The sequence below is a fragment of the Notechis scutatus genome, chromosome 4 (genome assembly GCF_049901735.1).
Source record: "Notechis scutatus isolate UNSWTSFEM ecotype Mainland chromosome 4, rNotScu1.2, whole genome shotgun sequence".
Lineage (NCBI taxonomy): Eukaryota > Metazoa > Chordata > Lepidosauria > Squamata > Elapidae > Notechis > Notechis scutatus.
This window is the reverse complement of record NC_142012.1, coordinates 117,042,634-117,070,184: the sequence shown is the minus strand read 5'-3', so window position 1 is coordinate 117,070,184 and position 27,551 is coordinate 117,042,634. Positions and strand designations below refer to the sequence as shown.

At 34.5% G+C, this 27,551-nt stretch overlaps 1 protein-coding gene across 1 annotated transcript in view; it reads right to left on the bottom strand.

Annotated features, from left to right (window-relative positions):
• The window catches only part of LOC113412776 (guanylate cyclase 2G-like), a 64,410-nt gene that overhangs the window by 12,000 nt on the left and 24,859 nt on the right, over positions 1-27,551 (bottom strand). The window contains exons 5-13 of the mRNA XM_087965683.1: positions 18,119-18,222; positions 16,822-16,971; positions 15,042-15,125; positions 14,080-14,184; positions 11,668-11,739; positions 10,803-10,971; positions 8,723-8,878; positions 2,692-2,869; positions 1,470-1,610 (exon numbers count right to left, since the gene is read on the bottom strand). Of these exons, the coding sequence (XP_087821809.1) occupies positions 1,470-1,610; positions 2,692-2,869; positions 8,723-8,878; positions 10,803-10,971; positions 11,668-11,739; positions 14,080-14,184; positions 15,042-15,125; positions 16,822-16,971; positions 18,119-18,222 (1,159 nt within the window). The remainder of the gene's footprint in view (positions 1-1,469; positions 1,611-2,691; positions 2,870-8,722; positions 8,879-10,802; positions 10,972-11,667; positions 11,740-14,079; positions 14,185-15,041; positions 15,126-16,821; positions 16,972-18,118; positions 18,223-27,551) is intronic.

Genomic DNA, 27,551 nt, shown 5'->3' with positions numbered 1-27,551 from the left:
TGAATTACGCCGTCTTCGGTCTGACTTAAGCATGGTATATAAAATCATCCATTGCAATGTCCTACCTGTCAATGAATACTTCAGCTTCAACCATAACAACACAACAGCACACAAATAGATACAAACTCAAAGTAAACCGCACCAAACTTGATTGCAGGAAATACGACTTCAGCAATAGAGTAGTCAATGTCTGGAATACTCTACCCGACTCTGTAGTCTCTTCCCCAAACCCCAAAAACTTTAACCTTAGACTGTCTACCATTGACCTCACCCCTTTCCTAAGAGGTCTGTAGGTCTGTTGGTGCATAAGCGCACCAACGTGCCTACCGTCCCTGTCCTATTGTTTCTCTATTCTTTTATTTTTCTTATATGTACCCATCTCATGTATTCACAACTATGTATACACTTATACTTATTATCTTGTAAACAATTGACAAATCAAATAAATAAATAAATAAATAAATAAATAAAATAAAGATTCAGGGGAGGTTGGTACATTACTGTAGCAGGATCACAGTACATATGGTCTTAATTTGCTTAACTGCCAAACTGCTAAACAGCAGCACAGATGATGGACATTTGATAGGTTCAGATTCAGACTCAATTAGATTAAGCTTGAGCCATGAATATCTAGATCCTTTATAAAAAGGATGAAATATTAGAATTATTTCATTGCCCTTTTGTAAGTAAGTTGTAACTATCATTGCCTTATTCCAATATATTTTGAGACTTCATTCTAGGGGCATTTAATTCTTAATAATCAAAGCTATGGCAGCTCCATTCTGACATAATGTCAAATCAGCAAACAAAAACATTGAAACATATTTGCATATTTTTGTCTCTTTTTTCCTTAGGAATGATAGGAAAAAGAAGTTTCATTTCTAGTATGTAATAAATAAGCATTGTCTGATTCTGTTGTCTGATTTTGCACAAAGTAGACTTTCGTTATAAAGATGTATCCAAATTGTTTCATGTCGTAGTGGAATTGATGTGATTTCAAGTAGTGACTGAGCTAATTATCTTATTTTCAGTGGACCATAAATACAACCAATTTAATTTTAGATCCAGCTCTACTATTCCAAATCATAGTTTGTTCTTACTTTGCAATTTTATTTGTGGAAAATTCTAGTACTGTTTCTGCAAAGTAGAATGCCTTATTTTAAATGAAAAAGCCAAATAAAAGTTTATAGCAAATGAATGTACTAAGAATAAGATTCTCTAGGATAAAGATGGTGTCTATCAATGCATTTGTACTTACATTCATCCTCATGCCCCTCAGACCTCTGGGTAAAGATTGTTCTGTAATCTATACTTTTTAATTATTAAAGAGAAAAGAACTGGAATTATAACAAAAACACTGTACAATACATTGAGAGTCAATTTAGCTTGGGGAAAGACCTATTGTGCAGATGAAAACAGGTAGACAATTACTAGAAATAAAGGAGAAAAAATTGAAAGATTTCCCTTACCTAGGTAGCATGGCTGATAAAAGAGTTTCAGTTTTCTTTTTTTCTACCAATAATAGGGTCGTTCTTGCTTCAACTACTTCTTCCAGATGATTTGCATATTTTTCCAGTTTATTAACCATGTTGTCTAAGATACTGAAATGGCTTTTAGAAGTGTTCAAAAAGCAAATATTGAATGAAACTTACTTTACCATTCTATAAAAGTATCATTTAGGAGAATGTGCTATTGCTTCTGAACTTGTATTCATTATTTTTTTTTATTCTGTATGATTACTAAAGATTGAAAGTGCCCTGATAACCACAATAATTAACTCTCCAGTAGTTGTAACTAAATGTATTGATGATACTTTTTTTTCAATAGCTTACCAACCTAAACATTAGATAATAGCTTATAAAATTGTCCAAATTCATGTTCATTGTGTAAACCTTCTGACCTAAGAGCATTCCAGCATTATATTGTTTAGCTTTTGGTACTATCCATGGAATTTTTTAATCAAGGATACTGGAGTGGATTGCAATTATCAAAAGAGTGTGTCCAAAGATGACTATATATCCATAATGAAATCATCATTATCATCATATTTTAATGACCCCATGATCTCTTGTGGGTTGGAGTCTGGGCAATTGAATAGAACTAGCAGAGTATTTAATGGCCGGATGCCCTTCCTGTCACCAATGCAGAATTTTGTGCACCAGATATTTTCTCATTGTGCCCAGAAAGAGAAATATCTGCCTCTACCTAGGATCAAACTCACAGCCTCCTGATTATGATGCAAGAGCTCCACCTCTAGGCCACCGCACCACTCCTATATCCATGATTAAATATCCATTATTATTATTATTATTATTATTATTATTATTATTATTATTATTATTATTATTATTATTATTATCCAATTAATAATTATTAATGGATACTTACATATATAGCCATATTTTGATAGATATTCTAATATTTTTCAATATTAGAACACCACTGGTAACAAAATCATTTAAATAAAACAAAAATAACAAACTTTTGTATTCCTTTTTACAAAATATTCCATTTCTTGGTTTGGGGTAGGCAAACATGTAAGAATGCTCAGCTATATATATCTTTCTTTTATTATGTATTTGGTAACTTCAGTAATAAATTAACACTTAAATATTTGAAATATTTTCATCCTCAGTATCAAATAAAGAAAAATGGTGAACAGAAGTACTTTTGCTTCAAGAGGAAATTTACCCATCAGGGCTGGCATCTCTTAGTGCTGTCTTTATCTCAGAGAATGTTGGCCTCTTTTCTGGACTTTCATCCCAACATGCCTTCAAAAGTTCAGTTATCTTGCGATTGCATTTGTCTACTGAAAGAGAGGGTCGCAGTGGAACAGAAGACTTAGGATCCTTGATTATTTTTATTATTTCTGGAATTAATGAACACAGCAAGATTTCAAAATATTACACATTTCACTTTTCCTCTAATATCAAACCATAAATCATAACTTAAACTGTAACAACTTGTTGTATATTGTCCAGAGGCACTTTGTGAGATGGGTGGCCATATAAATGTGACCAATAAATGAATAACACATTGCATTAAGTCAAAGTCAAAATCAATCAAATTGCATTTATAACTTAGCACAGGTTTAGGAAGTGACAATTTTTTTTAATCATTATTTATTTATTTATTTGATTTGCCAATTGTTTACAAGATAATACGTATAAGTGTATACATAGTTGTGAATACATGAAATGGGTACATATAAGAAAAATAAAAGAAGAATAAGAGAAACAATAGAACAGGGACGGTAGGCACGTTGGTGCGCTTATGCATGCCCCATACAGACCTCTTAGGAAAGGGGTGAGGTAAATAGTAGACAGTCTAAGGTTAAAGTTTTTGGGGTTTGGGGAAGAAACTACAGAATCGGGTAGAGTATTCCAGACATTGACCACTCTATTGCTGAAGTCATATTTCCTGCAATCAAGTTTGGTGCAGTTAACTTTGAGTTTGTATCTATTGTGTGTTCTTGTGTTGTTATGGTTGAAGCTGAAGTATTCATTGACAGGTAGGACATTGCAATGTATGATTTTATATACCATGCTTAAATCAGACCGAAGACGGTGTAATTCAAGGTTTTCTAGTTCTAGAATTTCAAGTCTGGTGGCATAAGGTATTCTACAATGAGTAGAGGAGTGGAGAACTCTTCTTGTGAAATATTTCTGGACTTTCTCAATTGTGCTAATATCAGATACGTAATGTGGGTTCCAGACTGATGAGCTGTATTCGAGTATTGGTCTAGCAAATGTTTTGTATGCTCTAGTTAGTAGTGTGATATTACCAGAGAAAAAGCTACATAGGATTAGGTTAACAACTCTTAATGCCTTTTTGGCTATGTAGTTGCAGTGGGCTCTAGCACTTAGATCATTAGAGGTGAGTATTCCAAGGTCCTTTACAGAGCTTAGGTCATCAACAAGATCTTGACTATTCAGCTTGTATTTTATTTTCTGATTTTTTTTTGCCAATATGTAAAACAGAGCATTTATTTGTTGAGATTTGAAGTTGCCATTTGTTTGACCATTCTGATACATAGTCAAGATCTTTTTGTAGGGTAGCAGTATTGTCTGTGGTATTGAACAGCTTTACATCGTCAGTGAAAAGAACACAGTTGCTCTTAATATGATCACAGAGGTCATTTATGTAGAGTATGAAGAGAGTTGGTCCTAGAACACTGCCTTGGGGGACACCACTATTGACAGGTACAGAATTTGATAGGACGCTCCCAATTTTGACCATTTGTTGTCTGTTTGCCAGGAATGCTTCTATTCAGTTATGCAGTTGTCCAGAGACACCATAGGATTTTATTTTTAGGAGTAGTTTGTCGTGTACCACTGAATCAAAGGCTTTACAGAAGTCTATGTAGATTGTGTCTATTGCTTTTCCCTGATCGAGTTGTGTCGTCCATATGATTTTTCAGTGTAAGAGTTGCAGATTACAGGATAGTTTTTTTCTGAAACCAAATTGTTTATTGGAGAGTAGGTTGTTTGTCTCTAAGTGGAGGATGATGGATTGGTTAATAATTGATTCCATGACTTTACAGGTGACGCAGCATAAGGAGATTGGCCTGTAATTTTCAACTAGGCTGGGGTCTCCCTTTTTGAAGATGGGGATGACTGTGGCTTGTGACCATAGGTTAGGCAAGGAGCTGGTCCTGAAAGATTTTTCAAAGATTATGCTTAGAGGTTTGGCTATGGCAGTGGATAGCTTTTTTAAGAAGTAGGCACATATTCCATCTGGTCCAATAGATAGAGATGGTTTTAGATTGCGTAGTGCTTTTTCAACATTGTCTTCTGTAAAATCGATATATATTAGATCATTGTGGTTATCTGTGGTACGGCTAGGAAATACTGGGCATGATCCATTGCTGTTTACAAATACTGAGCCGAAGAATGTGTTAAAGATGTTGGCTTTAATGGTGTCGTCATTGCAGTCTTTACCATCAGGTCCTATCAGGGGTGGGATGGACCTTGAATCTTTTAGTTTGTTTTAATTTGAGGACTGGCATCTAAATTTCAGATCTGACAGTTTCTAAATCCATGCTAAGCCATAATACTATTTGGTTGGCATTGGCTTACTATAATTTGTGGATCAAGTTTTGTAGACCAGTTGAAGCCATAGATACGCATCCATTCCATTGAATGATGCAGATTCAACAACAAAGCAACTAATTTTCATTAATGCAATTTGAGTTTTTATCTTTCAAAAAATAAGCATGAAATGGAAGTGGAATGCTTAGGTATGATTTGTAAACAAAAGAGAAAATAATAATAATATGTATATCTCATTTTAAATGGTTTTTTTTTTTAAAAAAAACACAACAAATTTTATTAATTTTACAGACAAACAAAGCATCATTAAACATTAAAGACATTGAACCTCTTTCCATTATAAATTTTACAAGGCAAATAAAACATTGTTTTATACAATACAATTCTAATATATCCCATTTTTACTTAAATATTTTTTTAACAAATTTCTCATTATTTCTCTTTAGTCTTATTCAATTACATTTCTTCTATATTTATACATTTTATACTCATCATATTCATATTTCCCTCTGCCTTGTTTACAAATATTCCTCTCGCTTTCTCCCAAGGTTTTATTAAATCTCAATCAGACATACACACACAAAACACAAAAACATAAAACTTCTTTTTAAAAAGTAGCTTGGCCCCGGATTACCTCTCTTTGTATGGACTTCAATTAAATTCATGTTCAACTTATATACCATTACCTATCTTATTACCCTTCTATATCTTTATTATAACTTCTCCCGCTTTCCACTCTTCTTAATTCTATTTTATTTATTTCATCTTAATTTAAATCATTGTATTTGTATCTTTTGTCCATTCTTTTCAATTATCCATTTATCTCATTCATATTAGAAAAAAAATATTTCTCCTGAAATCACTAATCAAGTATGATGCCTTTCCATCGCTCCCTACATTAACATCTAATTCCTATCTAATTCTGCTTAGTACATTCTATTTACTAAAATAGTAAATCCATAAAGTAATTAAATATATAATTAAACATTAAATCTCATAGCATTCCAATTATCTATTTCAAAAACAAATACCATAATAATAAGTTCGTATGCGAACATCCACACAATAGTCAATTAAACTCTATACTTAAACTAAATGTTTTAAACATTCCTTTTAATATTTTATTAAATCTTAAAATCTATCATTATTAAACCTTTAATATTTTAATCTTTACTTAAGCCTTATAAAATTCTAATTTTCTAATTCTCATACAAATACTACAATACTATCATGTACCTTGCAGAAACATTTTGAAACAAAGTTATGCATTACCCATTATCCATAAAAAAAGATTTCTTCTCCACACCTTATTTCATACCTTTTTGGCTTTTTCCCCTTCTTCCTTCCTATCTTATCCCATCTGGTCTTTTTACCCCCTTCGCTCCCCCTCTGTTACATTTCTCTTTTCTTTTGCTTTCTGACAGTATATTGATTATGCATCTTATTTTTCTCTTTCTTGGATGTTTTTTTTAAGTCTTATGTCCTTTTAGACTCATTAAAGATGGCTTCTTCTTCTTCTTCTTCTTCTTCTTCTTCTTCTTCTTCTTCTTCTTCTTCTTCTTCTTCTTCTTCTTCTTCTTCTTCTTCTTCTTCTTCTTCTTCTTCTTCTTCTTCTTCTTCTTCTTCTTCTTCTTCTGTATCCTCCATTAATTGCTGTTTGTTGATAAGTAGCAAGCGCCATTTCTAAAAAGCAAAAATTTCTCTCACACCGCCTTTACCTTCTTTTTTTATCCTCTCTCAGTTCATCAACAGATAAAGCCATTATAAACCTTTTCTTTCTTCTTTTTTTCTCTTCTTCTTCTTTTTAAAACAACCAAGATAATTCAAAACTTAAATCAATTCCCCAAAATCCCAAAGTCATCAAACAGTCCAAACAGAACACAAAGTTCTTCACACTTTTTCTTCCTGGGGTAATATCAGTTGGCAAGGGAAAAAAAACCCAATCTGTATTTTAAAGTCTCATTACAATTAACTTCCAATCTCAAAATCTTCCAGGCATCTCCTCCAGCAAAATCTTAATGAAATTTTTCTTTTGTCCTCTCCCTTCCCACTTATAACAGAAAGCTTTAAATTTTTACCTTCTGTAAAATAGCAGGATTTTCAATATCCATTTGTTAAGGCCATGTGGAAGGAGAGTAAACTTTCTCTTAAAACACTTTCACTCGCCGCTTGTAAATCTCTTCTGGAAACAAAGTATCTTTCAAAAAATCTGAATTTTCAGGATATTACTTGTATTACTTATATCTTATAGTCCAGTTCAGCCAAGAAACTTTCGCTTCAGCACTTTCTCTTCCTCCAGCACGATCTTGTCCAGCTGTCAGCTTCCTTTTGTGGAGGCCATTACAGACCGCCGCTCCACCGCCTTGAGAAAGAGGGTTAAGCCGGGTGGGGAAGGGTCGCGAAGACCTGACCCCCTGTCCGGCATCATCTGGCCGCCTCTTCATGCAGCCCTTAGCTTCCAGACTGGTCAGATTGGAGGCATCAAAGCGCTAGTGCGGCAGGGATCCCAGGATCGCAAACCCTGCTGCTGAGAAGCCAACAAACGAAGTCCTCATTTTAAATGGTTTTTATTGTTTTTTAAAAAAATCGAACTCCCTTTAACATAGCTCCAAATTTTGTTGCTGAAATTCAGTATCACAATGGCCATATTTGAGCAAACACATTTTCAGACTGTTTATGAAGGGAGGAAGGGGCTTGTTTGCCTTTCAAAAATGATCTCACTCTTTTTTACATACAAAAACATAATAGAAAAATATATACCAACACTGAACTGGATGATGTCATAGCATCCCTGAGAAAAAGATTGTATATGTTGTATTTGTCATCAACACCTCCCACAGCTTAGAAAAGAAACACATGTAGATAAGAACCATATCAATGTGGGATAGACTTGTTTAATTATTGAATGGATGGTTAGTTGCACCCATAGCAGGCAAAGATTTATTGAAGAGATTCAGATTATTCTAAATAAAGAATTGACTAGCAGTGACTTGATAAATTCTAAGACATAATCTAATATGTAGAGGAGCAAAATATCTACAGGGCAGTAATTTATCAGAATAAATGTATGTAGGAAAATATATGTAGGGAAAGAGAGACAGAAACAAGCCCATTTGGGATATTTAATGTATTTGAATATCTGGCTTTAAAATATGGTTGTCCTTATGAAAAAATAGAACTATTTCGTTTGAAATAGTTTCTTTTTTTTTATGTCTTCTTTTATTTTTCTTATATTTCTTCTTTTATTTTTCTTATATGTACCCATTTCATGTATTCACAACTATGTATACACTTATACTTATTATCTTGTAAACAATTGGCAAATCAAATAAATAAATAAATAAACTGACAGAATTATCTCAAAATCTGATTCAAGCTTCAGTATAGGGATGCATCCTACTCCTTTAAAAATGTTAAACATATTGTATATGAGTAATACTTCTCAAGTATTATCTCAGACATATATGAGTAGTAGCAGACATATATGAGTAATACTTCCCAAGGACATTTGGATCACATACTCTGCAAATTGTCCTCCTCCTCCTATGCATATATACATATAAACAGATTATAAATGTTTGTGTGTGTATACATCTAAACAAATTTTTCTACCTATCAATGTTTCAGAATAAACCACACAATTTGTCACAATAAGGAGAAAAAAAGAAAACCTTCTGCACTCCTGTTTTGATCTTGAAACGGACCATCTTCATGACTGTATATCAATTCTCTCATAATAATAGCAAAACTGTAAACATCACCCTTCTGAGTGCCATGAAATGGAAACTCCTCCATTCTAAGCAATTCAGGAGATGTCCAGTATAAATCTGCAAACAAACAAACAAAATGGAATAGATTAATAGGATGTGTACATTTAGAATTCTTGTTTCAAATACTAATTATATCTAAAGCAGTATTTTACTGTTTCATGTTTACCCCAAATCTAAATAATTATGAGTTAGTTTTGGTGGCCTTTAGGAATAACTCTTCATATCTGATTATTGTTTATTTCTGCAATAATATATAATTTAATTATATAGAAATTGTAAGATTATTGAGTACTGTTTTGCAATGTTTCGTAAAGTAAAAATCTATGTGTTCATAAGTTGCACTTTAGTCCAAAGAATGGATTTGGAAATTTAACATCAGAATTGCTTAGGCATTCATCTTAGGCATTTATCTTTTGGCATTTTTTTTCATGCCTGAATGAAAGAGCTTTGGGTTGTGTCATTCAAAGCAAGCCGGGTCTGCTTTCATTACATTTTATGGTCCTAATGATAAAAGCAAAGTCTAATATATTATCCCCATGGAAGACTGGAAGGGTAGAAGTAATGCATAGTAGCAGCAGTGTCTCAGATAGAAAGTCCTTACAGAGAGTGGTAGAGACAACTGAGAAGATTATAGAAACCTCACTTCCTGTTATTCAAGATACTATTTATAAGCGCTATGAGCTTAGAGCTCAAAGCATTGTTAGAGACCCCACATACCCATACTTTACAGTCTGTTTCTGTTGCTCCCCTCTGGGAGAAAGTTTTGGTATTTGTAGTAGGACTATCAGATTCTGTAACGGCCTTCCCTATGCCATCCATCTGGTAAACTTTCATTTTCCTTAGCACGTACATGTATACATCCTAACTAGAATGTGTTGTTTCTCTGTGTCATATAATATATGTGAGTATATGCACAATTTTGTATTTATGTATGTATTTATTTTGTCATGTTTATGTTGTGTATATTCGAGATGGTGACCCTTTGAGAACTGCATGCAACAAAATTTTATTTTTATGTATTGTGAGTGTACATTCAAAGTGACAATAAAGTTATTCTATCTGTCATCTATCTATCTATCTATCTATCTATCTATCTATCTATCTATCTATCTATCTATCTATCTATCTATCTATCTATCTATCATTATATACCATACAGCAGAGGTGCCAAACTTGATTTCCTTAAGGACTGCATCAGGGTTATGTTTGACCTGGGGGGGCAGGATGAGTGTGGCCAGGGTGGGCAAGGTCAGCTTGACATCACTCATGTCAGGGGCTCCTGTGGTGGCCCAAGCACTCTACCAACGGAAACAGGTTCCCAAGCTCCATTTTTGGCTGCAATGGCCTTCTGTGATCCTCTGCCAGAAAAAACAGAACTCAGAAGAGCCATGGGCAGCCCTCTGGAGCTTCATTTTCACTGGCAGAGGCACTGCAGGCTGGTCCTTTGCTGTTGCCAGGTTGGCCCCATGGGCCAGATCTAAGCACCCCATGTGTTGGATCCGGCCCTCAGGCCTTGAGTTTGACACCCCTGCCATAGAGAACAGAAGGGTGAGATTATGCAGCATAGTGATCAGACAAGGCAGGTATCTGCTTATTTTACATGATAATCTCAATATAGTAGAACCTCAGGTCGCAACCGTAATCCATTCCAGACTATGGTTGCAACCCAATTTGGTTGTGACCAGAAGCATGACTGCCTGCACATGCGCAGACCCCTCCAAAAAAGGCACCAAAGGGGAAATCACCTCAGCAGAGAAAATTGCCATGGCAATTTTTGGGTTTGCTTGGTCACCATTTGAACATCTGTTCGCAACCAGAAGCAAAAGAGAAGCAAAAATTTGGTTGCAAACAGAAGTGTTCGTGACCGGAGGTTCCACTGTATGTGGTGTTTTTTTTCAAAATATATAAATTCTGAGGTGTTAAAAAATAAGTGCTTTGATGATTGGTGTTCTTTGGATTCCTAATTATATAGGGCTCTCACCAGCATAGTTCATCTCCTCCTCTGTTATTATTCTAGATTTTCTTCTGTATTTAAGTTCCCACAAGCCAAAGTCACACAGCTTGATTTGCATGCGGCTGTCTACCAGGCAGTTTGTAGGCTTTAAGTTTCCATGAGATTTCAGAGGGCTGTTGTGGATGAAGATCATACCCTGAAAATAAACATACAGACTTTATGTTTCCGTGAAAGAGAAGGAATGCAGAAATACAAAGATATTAGTATGCCAGGGAAATAGTTTACCAATAGTGGCATGAAACTTACAGCAATTAGTAAATCACCCTAAACAAAGGAAGTTAGCAATATATAATATTTACCATGAACAGCAACAACAAGCTTTCAATTTTTGATTGAGTTTAATAATAATATAGTCTACTATAGCTTTTGATTCTAGATCATTCTTTTTCCAGTATTGACAGCCTAATCTTTCTCTGACATCAAAATCAGAAATAATTATACAGATATTTGTCTAGAAATATGGTCTCTAGAAGATCCAAGGTTTAAATTTTAAATATCCAAATTCAGACCAAGAATTAAAATATTATTTATTAAAAATATAACTCAACCCAATAATAGTTAGCCTTTTTCCTTTGTTTTCTTTGTTCTTAGAATTAGGATCTAAAATATGTATACAATTAAGACCCACAGCAATTTCTACATCTACACATGTGTGCACACACATACATACACCTTCACAAAGAGAGAGAGAGTAATACTACTTAAAGAGCTGCCACACAATCATGAGAAGAACAGAGATAATGTGTCCTCTGGTTTTATTCAGTTGCTATACTAATCAGCAGTTTTCAAATTGTCCTTGTAGCACAAAATGATTCTTCTACTCCATACTTACATTGACTATGTCATAGGCAAAAGAGATTTTGAAAATCCAATCCAGTTCAATAGCAGAATGTAACAAAACATCCTAGAAAAAGAATCAACACAGGAATCTTATGGGTTGGATTTTTTGAGGGGGAGGGGAGAGGGGAGATGGATTTCTGATTTGTTAATACAGTTTATCCTTAATCTATTCCATGTGTTTCCATATAAGCTGAATGTTTTTAAGCATGCTCTATATGATGTATTTATTCAGTTCATTATAACGTATTATGTCAGTTCATTATAGTGTAGTTTACTTATGAAATTTCAAAAAGTTTACAATACATTTAAAAACTAAGAGCACAGTCTAAGTTACAGCTTTATGCTTGCACACACCACTTTGCTATTACTCAGCTTAGGGCATTTCCATCAATATGTGATGTCTCATTATGTTCTGTATTTTCATCACTACAAATTACAGTGGTTGCTTTGTTTCATCTCTGATTACATTGCATTGCATTTCTTTATTTCAGTTGATTAAATTACATCACATTTCTTTGATCTGATTTCATTTCAGATTTATCATTTCATTTGTTGCTGTCTAAAACAGATCCAATGATAAGACTTTTTTGAACTGCTTTTTTGAAAGAATTAGAATTGATAATTCTCCAGTAACAAAACACAAGTACTATTAGTGTTTCCCATCCTTGGTACTTTCCAGATCTACCATTAAAATAAAGAATCAGTCCAGTGCATTTGGATCTATTGTAGTGTTGTAAGTCTGCCAATTAGTTTGTGGCTCAATTCCTTCTTCAAAACAGAAGCTCATGCCTGACCAGAATTTATGTGGCTACATAATCAGCTTTATTGCACAAATATGGTTAGTGTGTAACTCTTGGGTGAGCTATTAAGACTGTGTGCTTTACCTGTATATTATTATTTTCTACAAATTAGTTGGGAAAGAAGATTAAGCAAGATTCAAATGCTTAGAATAAGATTTTGAATCTTGCTTAATCTTCTGTCCCATTTAATACTTTGATAATGATGATGAAGATAATAATAACAGCAACAACAATAAAATTAATCCACTGGTCATTGTGTAAAAAATATGCCCTACCTGTATCCGAAAAATCATGGGAAGATAAAGTGAAAAAGTTGTCGAAAATGAGATGGTGAAGATCTTGTGGGACTTTCGAATACAGACGGATTTCAATTTGGAACACAACACACCAGATATTATGATTGTTGAGGGCCGAAGCATACAGTTTATTGATATCGCTGGAAAAAAACTGTGCCAGTCAGAACATTGCATATTTTAAGAAGATACTTGGTTGATACCTAGGACGCTGGCAGCAACCCATATCAACCATTAGTGCCAGTTACTGGTATTTGTGATATCTTTTTAAATGTTCAGTTGACTGAGTTTCATGTTTAATGAATAAAAGAGATCATCATCATCATATCATCATCAAGATCGCTGTACCAGGGGAGATGCCAGAGTCAAAGAAAAAAAAACCTGGAAAAAACCATGAAATATCACAACCTGGCCATCAAAACTACGCAATTATGGATGAAACATGTAACAGTGATATCCATTGTCATTGGGGCACTAGGTACCATGTCCAAGAATTTTACAAAATACATCAAGAAATTGCAGCTTCCTGCAATAACACCAGCAGTATTGCAAAAATCTGCGCTCCTCAGAACATTGTACATTTTAAATGTACTGGTTTGGTAGCGAGAATTCTGGTAGCAACCCGTATCAACCATCAGTCAATGATATTTGTGATATATTTTTAAATGTTCACTTGCCTGAGTTTCATGTTTAATGAATATAATAATAATAATTATATACAGGTAAAGCACACACTATTATTAGTTCATCAGAAGTGACATGGTTACACACTGATTATGTTTGTGTAATAAAATTGAATACGTATCAGTTGCTTTTCCAGGAAAAAGTATGATCATCAGCTATTAGAAAATGACTGCCATTGTCCCAAAGGAAAAGCGATCATTTTCAGTGTCTTTCCAATCACTTTATGCCACTACAGAAAGCATGAGGGACTGACTGGCTTTTCTACATCTTTCCCTTATTATAGCTGAGGTATAAGCCAAAAAGTAAAACTGGAAAGAAGACTGAGGGTTTAAAGACTGACTATTTAGGACAATCTCATTTTCACAGTAGCATATAATTTTCTCGTTATTCTGGGACCCAGGCAAGAGATTTAATTTTCTATTAATCTCATTTCTGTTCATATGACATAGCTGATATCTATTACCTTGCTTTGACCCAATTATATATGTCATACAAAATGAACACAATGTTATATATGAAAAGAGTTATAGGCTTGATGTTATCCAAAGTATTTCATAATATAGTTTATATAACATGGAATTATTTTTTTAACAATATTGTATAATTAATCCTTAGCCTTTTGCTTACTTTTAGGCTTCCCTTCTTACAATAATGCATTACAATGCAGATATTTGGAACTTCTGGACATATCCCATAGAAGACCACCAGATTTTCATGTCTCAATTCTCTCATCTGAAATAAATAAAGCTTGATTAGTGCTTATCAATTATTTATTTCTCCTCCACAGCTTGTATCTATATCAACCTCTACAGGAAGTCAATCAATCTTGATAAGACATATGTTTTTGGTTCTGAATGGGATTGTGTTTCTTGAAGGACCAGATTCACAGCATTGGTTACCAAGAACACTTGCCAAGTAAGGCCTTACCAAGGATACTTACCAAGTAAGACACCTTTCAATATACCAGCTTATCAGTGGTCTTATTAATGTTTTAACAAAGTTGTCACTGACATTGTAAAATAATTTTTATCCATTGCAATGGAGAAAATGTGCATTTTAATTGTTTTTTTCCACCACAGAAGAAAATAATTTGGATATGAAAATTTTAAAGTTTAAGAAATCATTGTAACTGTGGATAACGAGGCTGAGCAATAGAAGAAGTTAATAAAGGAAATCTTGCTAGCAGAATGCTCCCTTCCCAAGCTGAGCTGAAGGAGACCAGAATTAGTCATTTGAGTAAGAAGAGAAGATAATAATAATAAGTTACTAATGAAGTCATGTAATGTTGTCATTCTTTCTTTCAAATAATCTTCTATCACAAAAGTGCCTAGCACCTCTAATAAATCAAGGTGTAGTATTTAATTTGGTAGGACTTCATTAAAACCATTCATGTTTTAGAAATAATTTGAAAACTAAATTATAGAACAGTGACCTAGATACTAACATTTAATTGTAGTAGCAAGTCGGATATTACTAACTCAGGTTATTAACCTGGGTTCAAGTTTGAAATTCAACTGTAGAAACTAAGATTTAAAAAAGACACAGATTTTCAACAGAGGTTTTTTTAAAAACTGATCAAATAGATATACCATTTGAATCTCTTGAAGAACTGATGATTTCCAAAACAAGTCATCTGTTTGGTTATCAATGACCTTGACAGCAACAAGAATACCCTGAAACAAAATCCAAAATGGTCAAACAAAAGGTTAAAAGAATAAAAAAAAGTTTGCTTTAACATAAAAAACCATTTTCGAATAGTGGTCCATTGTCTTGGAACTGAAAGTTCAGTTCCAGAAGGCTGATGGGCAAGTAAAAGTTCTTACTTAGTGGAGTGCATAATGGATATCTACTCCATTAGCTTCTTTTCAACATCTATATGAAGCTATTAGGGGAGTCCTATGTTGGCACAAACAATATGCTGCTACTGCTGCGCTAGACATCTCATTTCCGATGTTATGGAAGTGCTCACCCAATGCCTGGTGACCTTCATGATCTGGATGGGGAAGAACAGGTCGACTTAATCCTTGCAAGACAAAATTATTTGGATTTGAGGGCCCAACAGTTTTAGGGACATTATATCTTTAAGTAGGGAAGGGGTTTTATTTGGCAGTTTTTGCACTATTACATCTAGATTTCTAAATACATCAAACTTTCCTGGACAAGAGGCCCTGCTCAATCTCATGCCCTAGTCACCTCTTGGTTGGATTTACTGCAATCCGCTCTATGATGCTGAGTGCACAATTGATTATCTTGATATGCTTAGGTCACCCTACTACTTCAGGAGCTGTATCTGTTGCCAATTGCCTTCTGTATGTGATTTGAGTTATGGTGATTACCTTGAAGGTCCTACATAATTCCAGACCTGCTGAGGGTGCCACCTTTTCTTGTATTCTGTTGGTGGCTACACCCAGTAAAAATTTAATCAATTTCACCCCTCCTAGGCATCAGGAATAAATTTTTGTTTCATCTTACACTGAAGCAATGTCTTCTCCAATTAGAAAATCATGAATTGTATTAATGGTTGATTTTAATTTTCTTTTTGTATTTATATGTGTATGGGGTTTGGTGAAGTAGTTTATCTGTTTATATCATTAGCTGCCTAGAGTCTATGGGCATCAAAATAAATAAATAAATTAATTAAATAAATTAAATAACAAAATAAACCAAAAAAATTGCTTAGATATTTAATTTTGAAATGCATTCTGGTTACCTATTTGATATATCTTTAGTTTGAAATTGCTCAATGTATGACAAGCTGTTTAATGAATATTTAAAACTACGACCAACCCCCACCCCCAAAGCTACTTCTGGCCCCATTCAAAATGTTGATAGCAGCAACATGCCTGCAGTTATTTGTCCTTACAAACCCCCCTCAGGGTCCTGCAGTGCCCTTCTGCCTTTCTCCTCTCCTACCCCACTGGAAGCCTGCATGGTCCACGTTTATCTTCTGCAGCTCTTCAGACCTCATTTTATGGAAGGAAGGCAGATTTTGTGATCCAAATACAGCTGCCATTTTGTCTCCACCCACAAATGCGGACAAAATGGTAGTCACCGGACAAACTGCTTCATTTTGCTGCCTTAGAGAGGTCTCAACAGTGGTTGTAAAAGTTTCTGGAGCATTGTTCAGACCTTATTAATTAGCAAAATAAAGCCGTTTGTTTCCTGCCATACAGCAATGACCCAAATGCAGCTGCCATTTTGCTGGCAGATCAAAAAGGCTTTGTAAATAATAGAAATACTATTAAACAGAATAGAAATTAAAGCGATACACTCTTATTTCATTATTTATTTAATAAATTTGTATTGCCATCTATTCGCCATGGCAACTACATAATGTGTCTACTGTAGTTGGAATATCTATAAACATACCTGATACAATCCTACTGTAGTGAAAAAATCTTCTTTTCCTTGCTTGTCTTTCAGTGAAGAATAATTACTGCTGGAGATAAACAATTGAGCCCCAATATTTTCTATTTCTTCAGGTTCTGGTGTGCTTGCTTGAGGCGGATCATATTTTTCCTTTCAAAGTGAATGTAAAATATTATATTAGGGGATCCTGATGTCAAAACAAATCTTCCATTAGCATCAAAAAGTTACTCTTCTAGACAATAACAAGGGATTTGTGATCACAGGAAAAAAAACTAATCCATCCTATCAAGATCAACAATATTGATTTTGGAATCCCCAAAACAATGTTATTGGGTTTTCCATCCAATGATATAATAAACTTTGTTTTTTTGCCATATGTTTGAACTAGAAAAGATTACCACTGTTTTCTCTAGATATCTTTCCTTCCAATGCATTTAATGGATGGTATCAGTAAGAATAATTAGAATGGACCTCATGTTTCTGTTTCAGATTTAGTTTAATATGTGCTAATTTTCCCTTACTTTGTGTCCAATAGTTGGGTTGTACAATTATAACAAGTATGACTTCCTACCATTCATCATTATGGCATGTGATAGTTTACCTTATTATCATTAAGAAAAACGATGTCCTCATAGTTAATTCTCCATCCAACATCACTTATTTGCTTTTGAAAGTTGCCTTTATAAATCTTCATAAATATTGTCACACCTATAGTCCCTAATATGGTTATTGTCAGGAGAATGATCATAACAATCAGAGCTATACCTTCTAATGAAAAAAAAAAAAAGTACCGGTCATTATGGAATAGGCAGAATGAGCTCAATCTCAGTGAAGCATGCCATCAGATACAAAAATTGGGAACTATATTTTAGAAATCACAGGACAACAAATCTATAAAACAATTCTTCCTGGTTATAAACATAGAATTTAGAATCTAGAATTTATCAAAGCAATGAGAATTATGGATGAAACTTTTCTATATTGGTTAAGAATAGCTAAAATAATTATTAGAGAACTTTAGAAGAATGAAATTGATTTGCAGCAACAATATGTCATGTTAGTCAGCATTTTCCAGATGTTACTGGGTCCTGGGTCCTACCAGCTTCAATTAGTACAGCCAATTGCCATTATTCAACATTATTTGATGCTATCCCCAATTAGATGCAATTTAATTTTTAATATTAGCCACCTTTCTTTTTTAAAAGGATAGAAATTTAATTCAGTGGTCTGATCTACAATAAGATCTAGAATAGGAATCAGATACATAGTATAAGATGCAAGTAAACATCACACTCACTGGTAGCTTGAATTTTACAGTGCTCATTGTGAAATCCACAAATTGGTTTGTCTTTAGGTATTTCTCTGTTTGACCAACCAATATAGTTAATTTCTGCAGTGGGACTGAACATAATAAGATGAGATAAAGATTAACATTAAAGGTGAGTTATATTTTTACCAAAATACCTTATTTTAATTATTTTATTATTTACTGTAAATCTATTAATATTGTTGTGAATCAATCTGTACTTTGAAAAGTAATTTATTTATATATTATATTTTCTTTTTTGTCACAATATTTTTTGTATGTTTAATAAAATGTGTTTGTATCATAATTCAAATAGAATGGGATTCATCAGCATACTGATGACATTATGTTCCAGTAAATGCCCCAGTGATTTCAAAACATATGGAATACAGAAGAAAGAAATGGAGAGGGATGGGGTGGAGTGGAGGGGCAGACAGAGACACAGAGAGAAAGAGATCTAGTGATTAAGGTACTAGGTTAGAAATTTGGGCCAGATACTCTCTCTCAATCCAACTTACCTATCCAACCAGTTTGGGTGAGAGTCATTTAATACTTGGAGAGCACCAGAAAATAATAGGGTACAGATTGGACTGGATCAGCAGGTTCTGATTCAGCAGGTTCTGACCAGTTCTGGAGAACTGGTAGCTGAAATTTTGAGTAGTTTGGAGAACCAGTAGCAGAAATTTTGAGTAGTTTGGAATTCCACATCTGACTGCCCCCACCCCCATCTATTCTTTGCCTCCCGAATCCTAGCTTTTTTTGCCCTGCATAGGAGAATGGAACTGGAAAGCAGGTTAATGGGGTGGGGAGAGAATGGGATTTTACAGTATCCTTCCCCTGCCACGCCCACCAGGCCACACCTACCAAGCCACACCACACCCACCAAGCCACGCCCATAGAACCGGTAGCAAAAACATTTGAATCCCACCACTGGACTGGATAGTTGAAAAAAATGTCTCAGAAATGCAATGTCAAGCAACTTTCTTATTATTATCAAGAAAACTATATGAACATGTTCATGAGGATATATTCATGAGCTCAGTTTGAAAGAGACTTGAATAGATTCTGTACACATGAACTCATGAAAAAGTAATCCAAAAAAAGCAAGGGTCAGATTGCTCCAACTATAAAAAGAACTATGCTTCTGACTGAAGTTTGCCTAAATTCATGCTCCATAAAATAAAGACAATAAGCTACTCCTTCAACAGATGAATAAAAAAACTATATATTGTACTTGACAAACTAAATCTTTATGTATAATATTTTCATGCTATGAGAAAGATTATATTAGAGTAATTATGAAATATATACAGGCAGAAATACCTTAATGTTCTTCTGTAAGTATCAAAATTAAGAACAGGAATGAAGTTAGTAGAATTTCCAGATTCCTGAAGATCATATACAGAATAATCCATTTTTCTTTCACCCAGTTCATCAATGTGCACAGGACCAGTGATACCTAAATAAAAAGACATTAAAGATACAGGTGCTTAAACATTTCTTATATACTCTATTTTTCTTGGGGCTTTTCTTCTGAATCTTCAAACTCTGCAGAGATTTCCAAGAATAGTATTAATCAATGGAAGTAATCAAAAAAATGAATTGCTTTATTACTTCTGCATTTAAAAATAGTCTGATTACAAACAGCATGTGAATAATGAGAAAAAATATTTCCAAATCAGATCCTTCCCATTTTGCCTTTGGTTCTGCTTACATTTGATATTCAATACCTCAATTGGGCAATATGGCTATAAAAATATTCCCATTCTTGTTTGTATGGAGATCCCTTAGAAATTATTCTACTTTCAGATATAATCTTCACATGACACAGTTACCATGATATGCTTACATCAAGTTTACTCAGCCTACTTTCTGGGTTTGCATGAGAAACATAAACTAATCACATAGATTAATTTAGACACCATCCCAGCTTCTTTATATTTTTGTGTTTGGGGTAACCATAGCCAAAGTTGTTGTATTATTGGACCTGTCAATTTACAATGACTGTAATCTTAACTCACAAGCTCACCATACAGAAGGGTTTTATTGTAGCCTTTTAAAGTGTTGATTAATGCCCTTCCATCAAGGAAATCTTTTTTGTCTTCTGACATTTCTTTTACAGTTGATGCATAAAGCAAAACAGCATCATGAAGATATGCAGCATAAGAATTTAACTGAAAAAAGATACAATATATGAAACAGTTTGGACTTCTGGGGTAAAAGAGGTACATATCCCCCTTAAAATTGTCTGATTACAAATTAGATTGGAGATCAGGGTTTCTGCTTCTTTAATAGTATGGTAGAAGATAGATTTTTAGCATAAACCTTGCCTTGATTTGCAAAAACCATACTATTGCAGTTTGTTCCAAAATCTATTGCCAGCTTTAGATACATATCCCAATTTACAATTCCCAAAATAGCAAATTTATTGGCCTTGGTTGACCCAATGAAATAATTTTGATAAAAAATGCAAGTGGGTAAGATGATGGGATAATTAGTTAACTGACATTGCTTAACATGTCATTCTAACATAGTCAGAATCACTGCTCTTGTTTTAAAACTGGTGAAGAGTAAGGAAGAACAACAGTTACCATGTTGTTACATACAAAGAATATTGAATTTGTATCATTTTTTTACTCTGATTATTTCACCAGAGCATGATTTTAAATTTCACAAAATCCTTAGTTCAGCCTCTTCCAACTTGGTTCCCACTAAATTTAGGGGCAATTCAAGGCCAAATTGCTACAAGAGGTGTGAGAAGTTGAAGAGCAAACAACTAGAAACCATCAGATTAGAGATGAATTAGATCGGGGTGGACTGGATGTGTCATGGGCTGGCCACGTCACCCCAGGTTTACCAAAGGGGGGGGGGAAGTCGCAATACATCATGTGATGATGCAGTGACGATGCAAATTTGATACCCCTGAATTAGATGATTAATAGTTAAATATTGGGTATGATTTGGTACAGATTTGGTAGCATTGGCACCAAATCAAATCATGGGAATGACAAAAAAATTCCTTTAAGCTATATTTTTAATAAGGACATGTTTAATTAATACAGTAAATATAACCTCTTCTTGTAAAGAAAATAAATTGTATGAGGACTGCTTTTCCTTTTGCTTGTCATGGAGCTCCTTCATGAAATCAGAGTAGTTCCTATACTCCCTGTAAGACCTTAGAGCTATTAAAAAAACAGATTGATAAGCATCTAAGATGCTGATGTTTTCATGATTCCAAGTCTCTTCCAAAAAGTAGGCCTGGAAGACAAGAGAGATAAATGATCAGTTCTAGTAATTAATATGCACAATTCAGTTGGTGTATCTTCCCCACACACACACATTAAATGGTAATATAAAAATACCAAATACACAGAGAAGTGTGATAAAGAGATCCTGAGGGAATAAGAATTCTGGATTGTATTATGTATGTCCAAAACAATTAGCTTTTATAAATATGCACACACACACACACATATTCAATCTTATTTATCTAGGGGTAAAGGTTTAACAGTTTCTATTCCTAAAACATGCAGGAGGGGACAATTATTCAATGGGAAAAGCCTAATGTGACTAATGTTTAGTCACAATATCATGAATGAGGGATAATATGAAGTCTCCAAAAGACCAGTGTAGCTTCATAAATTACAAATAATGATAACATGGTGAATAATTGTAACAATCAAGCATAGTTAAGAACTTTTTAAATTCCTATTCTATTATCTAATTTCATTCATTTATGTATTTAAAACATTTATGTAGCCGCCCATCTTCTAACCAATTCTGAGCGGCTCTCAACCAAAAGTTAAAACAGCCTATAAATCATATTAAAACTATAAAATCAAAAAATATTAAAACATTAAAAACAATCAAGACCCAACATCAAGTCAAACTTTTAATGTGCAATTATGCAGTCTTATCCCAGCACTTGGTATTAAGATTTATGGAAGGATAGAAAGGAAGAGGCTGCTGAATTTTAGAAGGTAGAATGTTCCATAGGGCAGGGGCTAGTATGGAAAAACCATGCTTCCTAGCTTCCATTGGATCACAATATTTAGGGGAAGGAATTAGAAGTGTACCTACTTTATTTGACCTAGTAGGATGGGTATATGTCTCAGGGAAAGGCAGTCCTGCAAATAATCTGGCTCTGTGTCATTTAGAGAATTGATATGCAGGAAGAGATCCAGAAAAGGTCCTCCTAATTCTTCATGAAATCTATCTGATAGCTATGGAGAATGTGTTTTAGTCTGACAAGATTCCTAAACATGAGCAGCAAGAAAGAAACTACTTTGTAATATTAATCTTGTTCTTGGTTTCTCCACAACTGACAGAGATTGCACAATGTGAGAGTTCTCCTGTACCATACAACTCTTCAGCAAACAGAACAGGTGTGGGCAGGTCACCCTTTGCACATCTTCATCTTATGACACAAAATAAGCCCATAATATTATTGGATCAATGTGTTCGAGATGGGTTCTACATAGGACTATCCTTGAAGACTATCCAAAATTGGCCCAGAATGCAAGGACAAAAAAGGAAACATATATTATTTTAATTTTGACTTAACCATTTAGAATAGAATAGAATAGAATAGAATAGAATAGAATAGAATAGAATAGAATAGAATAGAATAGAATAGAATAGAATAGAGCAGAGCAGAGCAGAGCAGAGCAGAGCAGAGCAGAGCAGAGCAGAACAGAACAGAATAGAATAGAATAGAATTCTTTATTGGCCTTCCTCAGAGTTAGTCTCCACCAGGAGCATGACAATTAGTCGTTTTCTTTTTTCTTTTTTTGAAAATTTTATTTGGGTTTTCACAAAAACAAAATACAAATAAAACATCTTTTTTAAAAAATAGCATGGTCCCAGGTTATCACTTCTTCATACAAACACAAAACTCAATTTCATGCTCATTTGTATATTTTATTCCATATCTTATTACCATTTTATATTTTCTACATAGTTTTACCCCTTTTTTAATTTTCTCAACTTTATTTTAATTATCTCATCTCAATTCAAATCATTATATTTATACTTTTGTCTGTCCTGTTTCAATTTCATATTATCTTTTCTCATTAAAAATTTTTTTCCCTGCAGTTACCAATTGGGGTATGACACCTTTATATCTTTTAATTTTATCCATTCAAACTCTTATTTAAGCTTCAATGTATACCTTTAAAATTATAGCATTCAATATAATACATAACTTCCAATCGAATTCTGCTTGGTACATTCTTAAAATACACACTATATTCTTAAAAAGAAAAGATTTTATATATATATGTAAATAAAACACACATTCCATTCCAATTCAATTCTGTCATTAATATTCATTAAAATCTTAACATCTTTAACATTTCTTTTCAATTAAATGCCATATTTCCTTGGGAACACTTATAAACTTTCCATAGTTAATTCTCCCCCCCCACCATATTTCTCACTTATATTTTTATAAATCATTAATAATAATTAAAATGTTCCCATTTAATTCTCTCATTCACTTTAATTCATTTATTTATTAACAAACATTCCACTACATTACAGTAAATATTTTATCCATCATTTTAGTCATATTTTCTAAATTTATTTCTATTTGTAATATAACAATGCTATCTTATGTATCTTTGCAGATTAAATTTGTTTAATCTGTTTAATTTACAATGTTTAATTTACAATGCTTAATTTACAATTAAATTTTCACCCATTATCTCTAAACAAGCTTATGGTTACAATAATCAATATTGTTACAATACTCTTTTCCCTGTTTCTCTATTTCTTGTTTCTGTCTTTTACAACTTCTTTTCCTTGCCTTCTTCCCCCTCTTCTTCTCCCTCCCCTTTTTACCCCCTCGTCTCTCTACTTCTAATTCTCTCATCTGTAATCTCCTCTTCTGTTGCTTTCTAATATTATATTTATCTTTCAAATTGTTCTTCTTCTTTTTGGTTGTTTTTTCTGGTCTTAAACCTTTCACTCTCTTTCCCCCCTTTCCTCCCCCACCCTTAAAATTATTTGATCATTAAAGATAGCTTCTTCTTTGTCCCAATCTTCTTGTTCTGCAAGCGTTTCTTGTTGTTTCTCATAGTTCCAGATCTCTATTTCTAAGAATTGAAATACGAAGCCAAAAGAACCTCTCCCTTCTTGAGCATCTTCTTTCCATTTTTTAAGTTCCATTTTCAGTTCTTCTAAGAGTGATACCATTTTAAAGACTTTGAAACAACCACCTGGTTAATTTTAGTCATATAGATAAAAAACCAACAATCACCAAATAATCCAAATAATCCAAGGCTGTTTCTTCTTGCTTCTTTTTTCCACTTTCTCTTCCTGGGGTTCTATTATTTTGTTGCCAAGTTTCAGTTAAAATGTATCTTTGAGGAATCTTGTTAAAATTTAACTGTAAATTCCTTTTAGTTACAGTTCCATTCCTTAGTTCCAGGCAGTCTCCTCCATTTTTCCAGATCCTGCTCTTTTATTCTTTTTTTTTCTCCTTTCCTGCTTTTAAAAACTTTTAAATATCCAGAAATCTTGATTATCCCTTTGACTTTTATTTTCAGCTTAGATGCCTATTAATGTCAAAGTGGATTTTTTTTTCAATTTCTTGCTTAAGTCTCTTGGTTGTCAGTATAAGGAAGGGAAGAAAAAAAAACCTAATCCTTTCCTTCTCTCTCTCCTTTGCAGCTTCAAAATCTTCTTTGGGAACAATGTTATTTAATTTAAATTCCAGGGTACCTTACTTTGTTGCTTTTTCGGTTTAACCCGGTCGACCAAAACTTTCTCTTCTTATCTTCCTCCTGCACATTCTTTTCCAGTCAAGTTCTTCTTTGTGGTGGCCATTTCTGACCACCGCTGGAACTGCCTTCGGGAAAGGGAGTAAAGGCCAGCTGGGGAAGAGAGATGCGGCTCTCCTCAACCTGCTGGCAGTCTCCCCCTTCTTCACCACCTCTACAGGGTGGCTTAGCCCCGAAACCAGCCGGCTCGGGGCGCTCTGGTGGTGAGCACAGATAGAAACCATGCATGATCATGGATTTCGGTCTGTCGCTGAAGAGACTCAAACTGGAAGCCTTAACAATTCGTCATTTTCTTGAATGAGACCAATCACTGTTGTATCATCTGCAAACTTCAGTATTTTAACAGATGGATCATTTGAAATGCAGTCACTGGTATATAGGGAGAAGAAAAGTGGAGAAAGCACACAGCCTTGGGGGGACCCTGTGCTAATTGTACAGGTATCAGATGTGAATCTGCCTAGCTTCACCTGCTGCTTCCTGTCTGTTAGGAAGCTTATGATCCACTTACAAGTGTGTTCAGGTACTGCTAGCTGGTTTAGTTTAGTTAGAAGAATGTCTGGAATGATGGTATTGAATGCTGAATTGAAGTTTACAAAGAGGTCCCTTGCATAGGTATTTGGAGATTCAAGGTGTTGTAGGATGTAATGCATCATTAACAGCATCATCTGTCGATCTATTTGCTCGGTAAGCAAACTGCATGGGATCTAACAGCGGGTCTGTGATGGTTTTCAGGTGGGAAAACATCACAACTGTCGAAAAATCATCAGAGATTACCAAGCATCAACCATCTCCGGTGATGAAATACTTGACATTTCCCGCATTGACCGAGAGCTCAAAAATAGAGACAGCTCTGTGGCCCCACGCTTGTGCAGGATCATTTGCAAAAATGAATCAAGCAAACGTAAACTCATTTACACTATAAACTCACTCGCCAAAACCAACACCAACCACAAAAACCTCCGTTGCCGCCCTGACTTAACCATACAGCAACGTGCCCGCTCCCGTGCACTCCGCATCGAACTCAAAACCCGTCTAGACAATGGAGAGAAGGACCTGTACATTGACTACCATGCTGACTGTATCAAAAGTAAGACACGCAACCCAATACCCAACTTTTACCCTCAACCACCACCCTACCTCAACCACCTACCACCACCCACCATCACCCAAGACTAGGCACGCACGCCCCCAACTACCTCAATCCCAACTGCTGCCGGACTTAAATGCAAACTACTCAATGCAAGAAGCCTCGTGAATAAAATACCTGAATTTCTCATCCTCTTAAATATGGCTAACTCGACATTATATTTGTCTGTGAAACATGGCTCAATGCATCTCTCCCCGACTCCATTACCACAGTAAGAGACTATCATGTTTACCGATCAGATCGTGAAAATTGTCGAGGAGGTGGTGTTGCTATATTCTATAAAAATCCTTACATCTAAAAATATCCAAGTTACCCAGGAGCTTGCCCTTCCTGAAACCATCATCTGTGAACTATCCTTAAATATCACAATTCTATTCTTACTATGTTACAGAGCACCTGATTATGACATCGAACATGTAAACAAGCTAAATACACTACTAACATGGGCTACATCCTGCCCATACCCTTTTATCTTTCTTGGAGATTTCAATCTACCTCATATTGACTGGACCCTAAATAATTGTACAACTGAAATCATACACACAACCTTCTACAATGCTATTACAAATCTAGGTCTTGAACAACTAGTAACCAACAACACTAGACTGAACAACTGCCTCGATCTCATCTTCTGCAATAGTTTGAATTTAATTTACGAATACAAACCAAAGAACCCTTTTCCAGTAGTGACCACAATATGATTGACTTTTGCCTCAACATACGTCCACACAAAAATCACCACAACGATGTCATCCCTAGTTGTAACTTCAAAAAGGCAACTATGATCTTATAGATAACGATCTCTCATCCCTCGATTGGCAATCTCTATTCACTGGATGCAATACTGTTGAAGACCATTACAACATATTTTTACTTGAAGTCAAAAGAGTCATCAAACTATATGTTCCAACAACAACTCCAAAAACAAAACAAAAAGCAGATTACCCATATCAATAAGGAAACTTCAATCCAAAAAGAGATCACTCTGGCGGAAAAACAAATCTGGTCACGTTGCTAATTTCAAAAACCGATACAAAAATTTATGCCACCAGATAAAGACCGAATGCACCAATTACCACATTAAACAAGAGGAAAACCTTCTAAGCACCAATTCCACCCCCGCTTTTTACAATTTTGTAAACAACAAACTAAAAGACTCAAGGTCCATCCCTCCCTTGATAGGACCTGATGGTAAAGACTGCAGACAACACCATTAAAGCCAACATCTTTAACACATTCTTCGGCTCAGTGTTTGTAAACAGTAATGGATCATGCCCAATGTTTCCTAGCCGTACCACAGACAACAATAATGATCTAATACATATCGATTTTACAGTAGACAACGTTGAAAAAGCACTACGCAACCTAAAACCATCTCTATCTATTGGACCGGATGGAATATGTGCCTACTTCTTAAGAAAACTATCCGCTGCCATAGCCAAACCTCTAAGCATAATCTTTGAAAAATCTTTCAGAACCAGCTCCTTGCCCAACC